The following is a 16,933-nucleotide window of genomic DNA, read 5'->3' as shown; positions in this document are numbered from 1 at the left end:
ATATATATATATATATATATATATATATATCAAAAATAATTTTAATTATGATATAAAAAAATATGTAATAAACAACACTTAATGTTAATTGGCATAGAAAATTAATTTTGATTGGATAGGAAAATTATATATAGTTTATCATATTAGTATAAATTAATTGGTATATATATATATATGATGCATGCTTAAATTGATCAGTCTAGTAATATTAATATGATAACTACACATATTATTTTGGATATATATTGGATGTTGGATGTTGGATATTGGATATATATTGGATGTTGGATGTTGGATATTGGATATATATGTGGAATATGGATTATATAGGTCGATTATTGATGTTGGATATATATTGGATGTTGGATATATATATATATATTAGATATTGGATATGTATGTAGAATATGGATTATATAGGTAGATTATGGATGTAGATTATGGATTATGGATGTAGATTATGGATTACAAATATTTGAATATTGAAATTATTGTAATTGGAATTGAAATATCAGGAATATTGGATGAAATATCAGGAATATTGGAATTATTAAAAAAAAAAAAAACATTTTTGACGTGTCAAACTATCTGACACGTCAAAAACCACAAAAATGTTTTTGACGTGTCAAAATGGCACGTCAAAACATTTTTGACGTGGCATTTTCACACGTCAAAAATGGTTTTTTGACGTGCCATTTTCGACACGTCAAAAAATTTTTGACGTGTTACTGTAGACACGTCAAAAACCCCAGTTTTTTGACACCTACCCTTTTAACGGTCGATAAACGTCAAAAACGACGCGTCAAAAACTAGCCCCATTTTTGTAGTGACTCATCAACTTTCAATTGCAATTAATTTAAACCCTCCGTTAATTTTAAAACGTTAAAAGTGATACAATAACAATTATACCTCTGACTTTTTTATAAAATTTCAAATTTATCCTTAATTTTAAATTAAAAATTTTTAAAAAAATTATTAAAAAAAAAAAATCACAAGGTAACCTACGATTGGGCCATCTTGTGACCCTTCTTCTTTTTTTTTTTTCATTTTTTTCAATTTTCATTTAAAAAAAAAAAAAAAAAAAAAGGAGAAATTGAAGTGTAATTTTGTCTTTTTAGGGATTTTAACTGCAAAAATTAACAAATGGATAAATTACATTAAATTGAAAATTCAAGAAATAAAATTAAAAATTTTTAAAATTTAAAAGAGTTTTTCAAATCGCACAATAATTTAAGGTCTTTTCCCAAGTTTTTTCCTAGTAATAACAACCCTCACCATGCGGAGAAACACAAACAGGCTAGCAAAAAGAAAATTACATTTGCAACAGTTGAGGGTTCACACACTGACACAAGATCTTCACATCAATGATTGAATTTTTTTTTTTTTTTTTTTTTACTTTTCTTTTGGCCAAAAATCAATTATTGATTCAGAACTAGAAATATTGCAAATGCGTCACTGCATTCAAAACAAGAAAGCAACATTCACATGCAGACAAGTTCTGTGACAACGTGACAAGCAGGGGATGGAGCCAGGAAGTTTGATGGGAGGGGACCAAAGCAATTTTTTTTTTTTTTTTTCCTTTTGGTTATCAGGATTTTTTTTTTTTTTTTTTTGGGGGGCGTGTAATGAACTAGTACTTTTTTCTTTTCTTTTTTTCTTCTTTTTCTAATCACTGGTACTTAAATACAATGGGGAATTGAGCTTAAAATTGTGTCATACTCTCCAATTAAATGTTTAAGTTCTAATAAACAATATCCTCAGTATTTAATAACTATAATATCCAAATTACAAGACCACTTAAATTAGGAATTGAGCTTATAGTACTAACCTCAAAAAATGAGGCCTGTGTTGAGTTATTTTGCACCTCGTTGATTAACATGATATTCTCATATAAGTGACACATAATCCAGGATCAAACTCCAATGAACTTTGTGCATTTTTTCTTTTGAAATAGTCAAGTATTGTATTTGACTTTCTCATCATCTACAAATAAATTTACATGATCATTTTGAGTCTTTAGAAAATAAAGAAAAAATATGTGTAGGTTAATAATGAACAAACTCACATGAATAACATAATCATCACATAGACTCTAAGTTAAACATTACACTTTTACCCTATATTATTATTCTCTTCCTACTCCATTGATCTAGCAACTTACCCCAAATTTATAATACTCATATTCACATATAATAATCAATATGATTATAATATGACATATTAGAACCTAAACCTCATGGGCATCAATTTCAATTGAATTCATGAAAGTCTAGGGTTAATTAACACTTTAAATGTAACTAACACATCCAATTAGCAATCCTAGTGTTCACATACCAAAAGCCCTAATTTAATTCATACTATACAAATTATGGTTTATGTCCATACTATAAACAATAGTAAAATTAAAGTTTTAAACCCATTAATCTAACAATCTAGATCTTAAATCATGCATAGAAATCCACTACACACAAAAGTCCCTAGTTAATTTTAGGAATTTAGCTTCTTACTAAAATTCTCCCAAATTCGGACCTAATAAAAAATTTCCTAAATCATTATGCTTTTAAACTTGAAATTCAATAGGTAGAACAAACACTCAAAGAGAAGCTAGAGATTTCTCAATGGCATTAGTTATAAAAACCCATCAAAAATTCTCATACAGCCATACCAAATCAAGAACCAGAAATCCTCACAGAAAAAAGATCCAAGATTTACATACTTACATAAATAAAATAACAACAACAAAAAACACAGAAATTTTCAAGTAGCAACAGGAATTTCCAAGTTTCCAAGCCGATAGCGAATCTATGAAGGAAAAAAAGAAAAAATCAACTTTTCATATTCTTAACCAAATTTACAAGCCAAACAATAGAACAAATTAACCAAAAGAAAACCCCAAGATTAACTTAAGAAGTAAGAACCAACCGGTGGAGGAGAGTTAGGAGGACCGAGACCTACCAATTTATTTTTGGGGGGGATCAGTATAAATTTTTTTTTTTTTTTTTACTTGTTAAAATATCTTTTTTAGGAAGTGGGGGAACCATCGCCCTAGTCGGTCCCCCCTCCCTCCGTCTCTAGTGACAAGAAACAAGTGATCATCACCTTCCCCTTTAATCTCCAGACTGCTTGCCATTTTGCTTTCGCCCTTGACTTCTTTTGGGTTGTGGCCAGCCGGCAGGTGAAAAGCGGCGAGTGTTTAATGAATATGAAGAAGATATCCACCATCCTCCTCTCTAGACCACCTGAGTAGCCCCGCTCGATGGCCTGGGGTGCAATGTATCGTCAGAATAAATGTCATGCTTGGTGGGATCGTACTTCTCGCCATCACCCCACAGCCCGTATGCCTCCTCGCCGTGAACGGCATCATCTCCAATCAACAATTCCTCGTCCGGCATGCGTAAAGGAATCACCAAATTTATCACAACGCAAATAACACTGGTCACCACAAGGTTCCATCCAATGATGAATAAGCCGCCCACGATCTGTTTGAGGATTTGCTTTCCGCCTGATCCTCCGTACACTCCTCCTCTGGAGCTTGTGATGGGCAAAAATAGCTTGCAGAGTTCGGGCTCTGCAAAGAGGCCTGTAAGGATTCCGCCCAGCAAGCCGGCCACGGCGTGGGTGTGAAAGACGCCGAGGGTGTCGTCAATCTTTTGGAACAGTTTCGTCTTCTTGTGTACGATCATCATGGTGAACCATGGAACACTGCCCGACAAAATTCCCATGATGATAGCTGCCCATCCCTGAACAAGACCTACATTGACGATAATATATGGTGTTTATCTAGCATACATCTCTATTAATTCAGTTAGCATGTTTCATTTATAGGAAAAAAAAAATCACTAAATAATTGAGCATGCCATGTAAGAAAACATTTCTCACATATAATTGATAGTTGGCTAATCATAAGTAAATAAAGTTAATTTGAGCGTCTACAAAAAGAAAACTACATTTACCCATTTCAATTTACCACTTAATTTGCAAAATCTTTCTAATATTTTAATTTAGTTAATTAATGTACTCTATCGATCTACTATTGAGCTTGTTACATCCCATTCGCAACTCCAAAAATCAAAAATAGTCTACACATTAAACAATTCTTGTAATAAAAATAAAAAATAAAAAAATAATAAAAAGACCGAAAAATCATTAAAAAAATGATTCTATTACTTTATATAAAACATTTTTGTCATTTTGGGAGCGGAAGAGGAATATTACAACCCTAATGATATGTTGACAGGGTATATTAACAAATTAAATTAAAAGATTAAAAAATTAATGACATTACAAATGGAGGGGACAAGTGTAGCTCCCATCTAGAATGATGGGGAGTTGGAGACCTATTGGCCAACTGATAAATCAGCTGGGACAGCCGTGGCTACCAAAATAGACACGTGCAAATTAAGGGTATAATAAAATCATCCTAAGTTTTGGTTGACTTTCTTTCCCAATGATTTAGCACCACATGGTCACTTACTCATGAAATGATAACTATATATGACGACTATTTTAATCGATGCCACATGCCAATATGTTCCCTCAGCTTGCAACACGTGATCTACGATCAACTAAAATTAAGCTATATATATATATATATATATATATATATATATATATGCGTGTGTTGGGGGGGTGTGTTTTGTATGGGTTTGAAGTTTGCCCTATAAGAATCAATACACACACAAGCACGAGAGGGCGCTTTTCATTGGTCTGGAGTTTGCCCTATAGGAATGAATACAAACACGAAGACCTAAAGTGATCCTGCTTTATAAGGATTTTTCATCATTAAAAAAAAAAAAAAACTAAAAACAAAAATTATATATATATATATATATATATATATATATATACTCGAGAAGATCATGCATTTTCTGTGAATGCTATGAAAATAGTGATTTAGGGAAAGTGACCAAACGCAAGGATTCCAACTGGAAAGAGATAATGAAATATCGACTTCGTGGGGAGTTTTCATGTGAAATGGCGCGGGAAAAGATTCTTTATTTCCGTGAATACCAAGTGGATTGACCCTAAATAATATAATATCATGAATTTGTTTATAAAAAGAAGAATCTCTAGTGTATATCACCTGCACCAGGTGTGATGCAAACGAGGCCGGTGATCATGCCCTGAACGGCGCCAATAACTGAGGGTTTCTTGAAGAAGATGACGTCGAGCCCTGTCCACACTAGAAGGCTGGTTGCTGCGCATATGTTGGTGTTAAGGACGGCCATAGATGAGTCAATGTTGGCAGCGTAAGGATCTCCACCGTTGAACCCAGCCCATCCCATCCACAACAACCCCGCTCCTGCCAGCGTCAGTATAACGTTGTTTGGTGGAAATCTCTCTCTGTCTTTTCTCGATCTTGGTCCAACCTGCGTATAATTAAAATTTTAATTTTGGAAGACAACATTATAAAAAAAAAATAATAATAAAATGAAGATAAAAAATTTATCTTTTAGAGTATTTTAAATTTTTGAAGGTCCAGCCGTCCTTATCTTCTTGTTACAAGTCAAAAATGTGATGGTCTACTCACAAATTAATGGAACGTGAGCTCAAGTGACAAGAGTTATGTAATAAATCATCCAATAAGGTTTAAATTTAAACCCAAAGCAATCGGAATTATTGTACCATACAGAGTTAATAGTAGTCTCACCAAAATAATTATAAATACTTTTTTTTAAAAAAAAAAAAAAGCATTTTTAGCATTAATCTTATTATTTTAACAATTCACTTTCATTATTTTATTTAAATATTATTTTTCAAAATTTTGTTTATTCTTTTTCTAACTATTAAGAGCATCCTCAATAAACTTTTTAAAATCAATTTTAACTCTCTAGCTATTCCCTTCTCCATTTTAGTGCTCGTCAAATATATCCCCACATTTAGAGATCGAACAAAATCATTTCTCTATTCTATTTTTTATATTTTTCTATTTCTCCTCACACTTTTTATCTCCCCCCACCTTTACGGGTTTGTAACTTTGTGAGGGTGCTTTTGAAAATAAAAAATGAATGAAGATAGAGTCTATAAAAGTGACATGTATTTCTTTTTTTTTTTTTGACATGTCCGCACAAGAGAAGGGGGAAGGGGATTCGAACTAATGACCTCCGCTTCATTAGGCGTAGTCCCAGCCGATTGAGCTACCTCTTGAGGACGTGTTTTTTTTTTTAATAACATGTGAGATGCACATGAGTTTTTAATAAAAATTATTTCAACTTTGTCCATGCTATTAAAAAAATATATGCGCATCATATGTTCAAGTGGACACATGTCACTTTTATAGACTAGGTTGAAGAAAATTCCTTCAACCTAGTTTGGAAGAAACTTTATCCGAATAAAAATTATATTTAAATAGAATAGAGTAAAATTTAGAGAGTTTATTATTTGGTACTTTTGTATAACGGTTAGTTAACTAGAAAAAGTAGATTTTTAGCTAAAATTTGGAGAAATTTTAGAGAGCTCATTGAAAATGCTCTAAAAAATAAAAAATAAATTTAAAAAAAAAAAAAAAAAAAGGAGAGAACCCATTTTTTATTCAATTTGTTTTTTTTTTTTTTTCAACAAATTGGCTTTTATTTTTTAAGCATTTTCGCGGTATTGTTTCACCAAAATAACAAAAAAATAATAATAATTTTAGTTAAACTGCTAATAGTGTTCTTAAAAATCAATTTAATTTCCACAACTTCTGCGGACATGAATTGGTCTAACATGTAAATTCGTATAATAGTTTATTAAATAGTATTTTTGATACTGACCCAATAAGCTGCTGTGAATCCAGCGATCCCGGAAGAAAGATGAATGACATAACCACCGGAATAGTCCATGACGCCCCAATGGAACAAGAATCCGCCACCCCACAAGCTGAAGGCTCCGACAGTGTAAGAGAAAGTAAGCCACAGTGGCACAAACATCATCCACGCCTTGATGTTCATCCGCGCCAGAAGCGACCCGGCCAAAATTATCAGCGTAATCGCCGCAAACACGCACTGAAACCACACCATCGTCGCCATGGGGTAGTACGGCGTAGCCATGGGGGTCTCCACTTCGCCGCTACCATAAAACTGCGTCGTTTCAGGCAGCGTAGCCCATTTGAGGAGGAACTTCTGCCCAAGCGCGGGCCCGGCTTTTCCCCAGAAGGGGAGGAGCTTGTGGCCGAACGACATCTTGTACGCCCATGTTACCCAGCAGATGACGACGGCGGCAAAAGCGTATAGAGCCATGAAAGCCGAATTCACCGCCCACTTCTTCTTGACAATGCTACCGTAGAGGATGACAAGCCCCGGCACGCTTTGCAGGCCGACGAGCGTGGCGGATATCATTTGCCACGCGTTGTCGCCTTTGTTCAGCCACGGCGGCACCGCCAGAGACGTGCCGGCTTGGTACGCCACCGGCAGCGGGTTTGGTGGAGCAGCAGCCATGGCGAACTGTTGTTTGTTTGTTCCAACGTTGCGTAACTGGCAGGTGATTAATGGGGTTTATAAGAAGACTAAGAAAGGGCGATGACTTTCTGTGGAATGATTCTGTGCATTTGCGGCTTATCATTTTCAATGGTATAGACTTCCTCCCGAATGCTCATCATGCATGATGCATCACAATTTTACAAGGTCAGAAAGGACCAAAACGGTGATGTGTATCTTGTCGTATTAGCCAGCTTGAGTGATCCATAGATATTCTCTCTTAGGAATCACTGACTAAATACGTGATCAGCGTGGAGCCGTGAATTTAGCGTGTTGTCCACACGTAGAGCGTGCTATTTAGCTTGAGTGATCCATAGATATTTCCATGGTGTTTTTTTTTTTTTTTTTTGTATTTTTCTAAAATTAATATGTGACTTTTATAATTATAATTGAATCAAAATTTAATAGTAATTTATCACAAATTAAAGGCACATTAATTTTGAAGAGACACAAAATCAACAATTTTTATTTTTTTTTTTGGTTTCTAGAGTCAAGTAATAAGAGACTGTTAATAGTACAAGGATTACCACAAGAAAATTGTTTGGGGATAGTGTATAACTTTCATTGACAATAAAGTCGTTTACAATTTGATTTCACAATTTTATAATTCGTAAAATAGTTAATAAAAATATGTCAAAAAACACACATGCACACGAAAACAATTGATTATCCTTAAGTAATGAATAATGCTAAAAACTACAATTTTTATCTCACAACTATTTTACACTGTTGATATGTCAATACCAACCAACCATTAGCCATCAGTCCTTTTTTAAAAAAAAAAAAAAAAATAGAAAAATCTAATGAATATATCAAAAGGAATATATATATCAATTGATTGTTAAATTTTTATGTGGATGAGAAATACTAAATACTCCAATTTTATTCCACAATATTGATGTGACCGTCCCAACCAAATTTTGAATTTTTTTTCTTTTAATGACGACTTATTTCAGGGTTGATTGTGACTATTACATCAACATTGTGAGATAAGTATAAGATAATTGTAAAATAAAAATGTAGTTTCTAGCTCTTTTTTTTTTTTTTTTTTTTAAGAGAAAGCTCGTTATCTTCTAGATAAATCAACTAGCATATCAAAATAACATCACAGATTCACTATACATTCAGGAATTTCTTCCAACCATATCATACATCAAGGAGTTTCTAGTATTATTTAGGGTCTGTTTGGGTGTACGTTTGAGATGCCTAAAAGTGTGTTTAATACTAAAAAAGTCTGTTTGAAGAAAAAAGTACTTGTTTGGTAAAACAAAAAAATTGAAAGCGCTTTAAGGACCCAAATTAACAGCTTAAAAAATGGCCAAAACAATCTTTTGTTAAAAGCTTAAAAATGAAGTTTTTGCCAAAAAATAGTTTTTGACTTAAAAACTCTATTTCTCAAACACAATTTCAAACACCCTCTTATACTTTATTATAGAAAAACGGCCTTTTAAACCTTCATTACAATATTAATTTCCATTCTAAGAAAGAAAATTTTTTGGATTATAATACATTTTTGGGTTAATAACTTTTTTGGTACCTGAGTTTGCATTTTTTTATTTTTTTCTTCATGAGTTTTAAAACCGTGCAAATCTAGTACCTAACCTATGGAAAAAGACAGAATCAGTACCACCCCCAGTGGGTACTGGGGGTGGCTCCTTGGTGCCCAAGGGGGGGCGAAACCACCCCCAGTGGGTACTGGGGTGGCCGAAACCACCCTCAATGGTGGTTTGGGGGTGGTTTTGGCCACTCCCTTGGCTCCATGGGGTGGCCGAGCCACCCCAAGTACCCACTAGGGGTGAATTCGGCCCCCCTTGGAGCAAAGGGGGTGGCCGAGCCACCCCCAAATTGTTTTCTTTTTTTTTAATTATTTTTAATTTTTTACGCCACGTGGCGTATTATGGAAGTGACACGTGCTAATTTTGTTGATTGAACTAACAAAGATACTAATTCTGCCATTTCCAATAGGTTGGATACTAGATTTACACAGTTTTAAAACTCAGGAAAAAAAAAATGTGTAAACTTATGTAGTAAAAAAATTATTAATCCTACAATTTTGTTTATAAAAAGATTTTGTCATAAGTCACACGATTTGGACAGATACTCAACTATATGGGTTTCGAGAAAATTCTTTTGTACAGGTCATTAGAATCCACAGCATCATAGGCAAACACCGACATTAATGTTCTTGTCTTTTATTAGTGCCTTATGCCATTGACATGTTCGGTATATACTGAACAAATATATATATATAGGAATCACTTTCATTCGGTCAACATCTTTATCAAATAAAATAAATCACCTGACGTTAGTTTTTTTTATTATTATTATTATTTTATTTATTAAAGTATATAAGATTAAATTTATTTATTCATATTTAGGATAAGTAATCATTTAACTTAATATCAAAGTAAAGGTCCAGAGTTTGAATCATATCTCCATCACTCATCTCACATCTTTATCAAATATATATAGGAATCACTTTCATTTGGTCAACATCTTTATCAAATAAAATAAATCCCCTGACGTTAGTTTTTTTATTATTATTATTATTAAAGTATATACGATTAAATTTATTTATTCATATTTAGGATAAGTGATCATTTAACTTAATATCAGAGTAAAGGTCAAAAGTTTGAATCATATCTCCATCACTCATCTCACATTTTAATTAAATATTTTACGTGATGGGCCTCACATGGCTTATTAAAAGGGAGTTCGATCCAACAATGCGGAGGCTTGGAAGGCAGTATTTTTTGGCTAAGATTTGGGCCTACGAAATTTTATTTTGGAAGGTGATGCTCTGGAGATAGTTCATGTTTTTCAAACGGAAGACCAATTATGGCAAAGATACTGGACTTTGATTGAGGATGCAAAGATTGTTTTGCACAATTTCCAGCCTTGGGTTGTAATGCATACAAAAAGGGAAGCAACTATGACGGCACACTTGTTGGCAAAGGGAGCGCTCCAAAAATCAACGTAGGAAATTTGGATGGAAAAATACCCTAACATTGTACATGCTGAAAGTTGTAATCTGTTGAGAATAATCCCACTCTATTGGCCCACCACATATACATCATGGTCCTCAAGATCAATAACAGCCCACCATAAGAATAATGGGCCACAACTTAAGTCAAGTTGAGGTAGAAGACCTAATCCAGGTCTAACTCCACCTCTTAGCCTATAAATATGTCATTACCCAAAGTATAAGCCTTATACTGAAATCTTGTGCATTGAGCATATTCTTCTCGCAAAAATTGACTTAGGCATCGAAGTAAGACCCTCCGACACCCCGCCAGCGAGTTCGCTTAACGATTTATTGTCTTGCAGTGATTCTAGGAGCACGAAGAAAAAAAATTGAAGATCAATGATACTAGAAGAACATGAAGAACGTACGGTTCACACCATGCCGAAAACTGTTCTAACATAATCTTTTTATGCTTTTGAATGAATGACGTTAACAAAAAAAAAAAAGCTTTTAGGATAAATAATTATTTATTAAAAGGAAGTTTATACTCACACATAAGGAGTATTAAAATATTTATTAAATTATTAAATTTACCTATTTCTATTAGCTTAACCACTTATGCCTTTAAAACAAGCAGTGATTTAATATAACACACTGCCTTAAAGGATATGATATTGTCCGCTTTAAGCCAAGATTGCACAGTTTTATTATTGGATTTACTCCAAAAGCCTTCATACCATTTAGAGAAAGAATATTCCATATAAACACATCATATTTTCTATACCCAAACAGTGTGAGACGTCACAATCACCACCTCTTGGGACCCAGCGTCCTCACTAGCGACCCTCATGGGCTTGTGCACTCTCCCCCCATCCCAAGCTAGGTTATGACTCTCATACCATATATAACACCACACCCTAAATGATATGAAATTGTTCATTTTGGGCCAAACCCGCACGGTTTTATCATTGGGTTTACCCCAAAAAGCCTCATACCATTTAAAGAGAAGCACATTATCTTTTCTACACCCAGGCAATGTGGGACGTCACATTTAACATTTTTTTTTTTTTTTGGGATAAGTAAACTACATGTTTAGTTGTTTAGGATTAAAAAAAAATAGTAAATGTTTTAGTCGGATACAAAAATTTTCGTTGGACAAGCCTTCCATATTCAACCGTTTAGGCTCCATTTGTTTCAATCTAAAATGTTTTCTGTCGGAAAATATTTTCAGCAAAAAACATATTCCCAAAAAATGATTTCCTGAAAAACATTTTACGGTGTTTGGTGTGTATGCAAAATCATAATTTACATATATATGTTAGTTTTATTTTTGTCTTGGTTGGATTCGAGTGAACAAAACACTTGTAGTTAACATGTTCGATTTAATTGTGCAGTGAGTAAATGAGTAAACGGTTGAATCTTAAGCCTCGTCTACAACTTCGTCTATAGCTTCGTCTACAGACCGTCCGGACGAGATGGCTGAACAAGAAAACCCAAGAGCCTCTTCTGCAAGCCATCCAGACGCGTCATGCTAGAGAATTAGGGTTTAGCCTTTTTAAGCTAGTTCTATCCAGACGAGCTTACTTCCCGTCCAGATCCCCCATGTAATTTAAGTCTATTTCCAAATAGATTTTGTGTAAGATTAGACTATGGGTCTTTATTCTGTATATATGGATCTCTACATATTTGTATAACCATGAATTCTGCATCTAGAGTTTGGTAGATTTGTGCTAAGGGAGTTTTGGTTATAGAGCGTTAATTCTCTCTCTTAGAGTAAGGATCGTTTGATCATCCTCGTTGATAAAGCAATTAAAATCAACCAGAGTTCCGGTGAATGGAGATCACGTAAAAGGAACAGTCTAGAGGTTCCAGGAGAACTACTACGGTAGCAGACAAGTGGGTCGCTTGTCTAGTACACAGGAGTGTCAAGTGCATAGGTTGTGTAAGTTTTCGACATTGAGTAATTTCTCATTATTCTACTGATTTAGTGATTTCTTGGGTTTGGCTACCCTGGTGAGGTTTTACATTATAGAGAGTTCTCTAAATGGTTTCCTCTTCGTAACCAAAATATCTGTGTCTCTTTGATTTATTACTTTACATATTTTGGTGAATGATTGATTGTGATTGTTTAATATTTTAATCCCGCATATTATTTGCATACACCTATTCAACCCCATTATAGGTGTCATTTGGAGTCATATTAGGTTTTTCAATATATATATTTTCATTAAATCATATTAAACTCTAAATTACGAAAAATGTCCCGACTATGTCTTAGAGGTGTCCTAACTGTAACGCTCCGTGAAAATCAATTAACTAGTAATTGAATCCATGGTTCGCCTCCCAGCCTTGTCCTTCATAGAATAAGACTCAGTAATCGTAACCTCTCCTAAGAGAGAGAATACAATGGAAAACTTTCAACCACAAGAATAAGAAAGCAATAACTAAATAACACAATCATGATAACCAGAGTAATGATAACACATCATAGCATAAATAGATCCTCAAATGTGCTGGTCAAAGACCTATTCATCAAATATATTACAAACCATAGGTAATTGTCTGGAAATAAGATAACAAGATCAACACCTAAGTTTAAGTAAAGCTAACACGATAATAATATCTATCATCTCCGCTTGGATAAATCCTCCATCATCCCAAATGGACTTGAGCCAAATCGGGTCCATGTCCTCAAAAATGACTCGAATCAGGTCCTTAGCCACCACCAATCGGTTGTCCGTATCCATCCTTATCTATGCTAGCTAAACCGCGCAATTATACATAATAGAAGGGAAAAAATAAAAGAGGGTAAGTCTAAAGACTTAGTGAATAAAAATGCACATAGTAGTATGGTACTTATGTCATTTAGTGATGAACTCTACTAATAGAGTATGCAGCATTTTGGTATGACAACTATTCATAAATGCAGTATAGATATAGTACATGCTATAATCATGTGAATCAATGATAGTTCAATTGTATGGTCTACCCGAAATATTACCCATTCTTAGCAGGGTTGGCGCTGTCCCAAGGGACCTGTAATACAATGTCGATGTCTCGACCATTATATGATACTCTCCATAACACTAGCAACCCGACTGAGTGTGACCTCGGGTGGCCTATGCTACTAATGATGTACGTCCTGTAATGACCTGCCCGTTAATGATGCACCGGTCACAAAAATAACCATTGGATCTAAGACTCATATATCACATCCACACACACATTTGACCATAGAGTTAATATGTACAGTAAGCCCATGGCCGTTATCTCGCACGTACCGGTGTGTCATATCATACGATGCAATTAGTCTTATCCGTATTTTACATGCATGCTTTTACAACCCTAACATGTCCGTTTTCTTGTTAAGTAGCACACTTTCACAAATGTAGAGTTCATAATGCAACAAAAATGTATTTCATGAGAGTTGTAAAGATGCATGTTTCGATACACAAAAATAGACGTGCAATGCAGAAAAGTAACGGCTAGTACCATATGAGTTTGTACTCACTTGGGTCGTATAAATGATCCGAAAATTTCTCCAAAAGGTCTAGGTTCTACAAATATGTGGAAAGCCTAATATTAGTCCTAAGTCCAAACTAAAATGAACCTAGAACATGAAAATAGAGCTATTGAACGACTAGCCAAAATGGTGTTCCCCTGAAGTGCTTTTGGGCGAGTGTTCAGGCTCGAGACCGAACGTTCGACCAGAGAGTTCAGGTAGAACTTTATTTGGTCCAATGTTCTCCTAAGCCTTCCTAAACTGGTTCTAAGGCTAAAAAAGGTTCTTTAACACTTCCTAACCCAAAACAAACATCTCCATGCAACAAGAACAACTCTAACGGGAAAGAAATGCTTATAACAAGATTAAGACATATACTTCTAAATTCTAACCACTAAGTTACTGTAAAACACTTGCTAGCATAACATCTTAATGAGAACACTAGAGAAAGATGATAGTTACTTCTACACAGCAAGAACCTTGACAAGCTTCTCCTTCTCCTCAAGAACACCAAGGAAATTATGTTTAAGGATCGAGTGGGGAGAGGTATTTATAGGGTAGAAAAAGCTGTGAGCTTTGCAAGAGTAGTTATGAAAAGCAACGAACGTTCAGTACTACAGTGCCAAGCGTTCGCGTACTATTTACCCAATGGTTTTAGGGTTGTAGTCGTATGCTTGGGTAATATCCATTGGTCAACCAAAAGTCAACGAACATTCGGCGGGTCCCCACACGAATGTTCGTGTACTATTTGCAAGCGAGCGCTTGCATTGTCCCAACACGCGCGTTCAGTCAGAATGTTCAAAATTCTCGAAATGACCCTCTAGCGGTCCCTAGTAACCCAAAAGTCCAATTAACCCTCTAACCAAGCTATCTTACTTAGCCTTGGTTAATTATTTAGGTCACTCCATTCTCCCCTCCATATAACACTTTCGTCCTCAAAATTTCAGGATAAAATACCAAAATAACAACACTTAAAAGGGGTGAAATGTTTACCTTTCGTTCGTAGTATCATCTGTATCATGCTCAGTGGGCTCCTAGACTATCTCCTCCCGTTTGCCAACTGGCATTACACCATCCTCAAACAACTGCCGAAAGTCGCCTCGTAAGTCGTCTAGCGCATCATACTCAATGTTGCCCACATTGTACCAATTCTCATCAATCTCGACACCCAAGTTGATCAACTCACAAAATAATTAATTCCACATGCAATCTAGATCAATGGGTATCTATGGCATAACCTTGTAGAAAAAAGCAAACTCTTTTTTAGTCGACTATTCCATTACCTAAAACAGGAATAGGTATACTGTCCAAATATAATCTTTGAGAAAAGTAGTCATAAACAATCAAGTCTCAAACAGATGCGGATAATAGTTTTGCATGTCCTGCTCTGCTTCATATGATGCTTCCTCGATACCATGATTATGCCACAATACTTTAACGATGAGAATCATTTTGGTATGTAGCACTTGCTCCTTTCGATCAATGATCTTCACCGGCTCCTCAGTGTACATCAATCCCTCCTGGATCTCTAATGGTTTGTACTCTACTACTACGTCTAGGTTAGCAATGTATTTTCTCAACATCGAGACATGAAAAACATCATGTGTTCCAGCTAAGTCTAGAGGTAAGGGAACTCTGTATGCCTTCCCACCTTATGAGTGATCTCGAAAGGTCCAATAAATCTAGGGTTGAGCTTCCCCTTTTCCCAAATCGCATCACTTCCCTTATTGGTGATATCTTAACGAACACACAATCTCCCACTTCAAACTGCAAAGACCATCTCCGATTATCGGCATAGCTCTTCTGCAGACTCGAGGTTGCACTCATCCTTTGCCTGATGGTAAGCACTTTGTCACGAGTATCTTATATCAATTCGGGCCCCAACGTTTGTCGCTCACCAATGTTGTATCAATACAAGGGTGACTGACACTTGCGTCCATAAAGTGCTTAATAAGGTGGCATCCCAATAGTCGTCTGGTAGTTGTTGTTGTAGGCAAACCCAATGTAGGTACTGAATCCAACTACCCTTAAAGTCCAATACACAAGCTCGTAACATGTCCTCCAGGATTTGGTTAATCCGCGCGCGCGCACACACACACACAGAGATATATATATATATATATATATATATATATATAAAGTATTTTTGGGTTGAACTAGCTCTGAGGTCTGTGTGTTGAACTTCTTGGGTCATCACAGCTCACATGTTTGACCAATTCCAGGCCCAACACATTTCACTCAAAAAAAAAAAAAAAAAAAAGGTACATGCAAGGTGAGTTGGGTTTGGTTGGCATATTTTAGATAATTGAACTCTTTTGTTTAAACCCATTGTATTTTAAAATATTATCTTTTAACAAAATATTAAAATATGACTCTGTTAATTTTTTAGGAATGCATGTTAAGGTCTATGTAATTCTATAGGAGGAATATGGCATAACTTTCATATGATTATTTATAATTTATGCCATCATATTAGAGAATAAATTGGCATGCCTATAATTGCATAGTGATTGTTGAACTTAATGGAGTATATATGGTGGAGTATAGTTTTTTTTTTTTTTTTTTTTTTTAGACTCTACCCATACATAATTTGTGTTAAATGAATTAGAGGTAATAATGTATTACTTGTGACACGGGCAAATGAAATGATAATGTTCTTGTGTAACATGACCACCTTTGTTAAATAATGTGAAATGTATTGTGAATGAAATCAATAGCATGTACATACTAGACTCTACAAACGGACCCTCCAACCCAATTTTATGTTTAAGTTTCCATCTTGGATCTGAAGGTTACTATGACTGCAGCCATCCACAAATGGTGGTCACACTCTACAACATCACTAGTTGTATGGATCAGTTGGGGTAAGACCCAATTGAGCAACTAGTTGTAGCTGGCTATGCACCTTGCCCGGGGCACTAGGTTGTACTATATGTCATCTACAACGCACAAACCTTACCATGGAAGTAAATGTGATGTCTCAAATATTTATAATAAAAATAAATGAATTTA

General features: G+C 34.9%; 1 protein-coding gene across 1 annotated transcript; it reads right to left on the bottom strand.

The window, feature by feature from the left end:
* Positions 1–2,714: 2,714 nt before the first annotated feature.
* LOC132166046 (ammonium transporter 3 member 1-like) lies at positions 2,715–7,488 on the bottom strand. The gene is made up of 3 exons (XM_059576795.1): positions 6,753–7,488; positions 5,084–5,369; positions 2,715–3,751 (listed from the first exon to the last, which is right to left on the bottom strand). Exons 1-3 carry the CDS (start codon positions 7,413–7,415, stop codon positions 3,231–3,233), a joined length of 1,470 nt encoding a protein of 489 aa, XP_059432778.1. The 5' UTR covers positions 7,416–7,488; the 3' UTR covers positions 2,715–3,230.
* Between the last annotated feature and the right edge of the window lie 9,445 nt (positions 7,489–16,933).

Source organism: Corylus avellana, chromosome ca11 (assembly GCF_901000735.1).
Source record: "Corylus avellana chromosome ca11, CavTom2PMs-1.0".
Classification (NCBI taxonomy): domain Eukaryota; kingdom Viridiplantae; phylum Streptophyta; class Magnoliopsida; order Fagales; family Betulaceae; genus Corylus; species Corylus avellana.
Note: the sequence above shows the minus strand (reverse complement) of the source record. Positions and strands in the feature narration are given on the sequence as shown.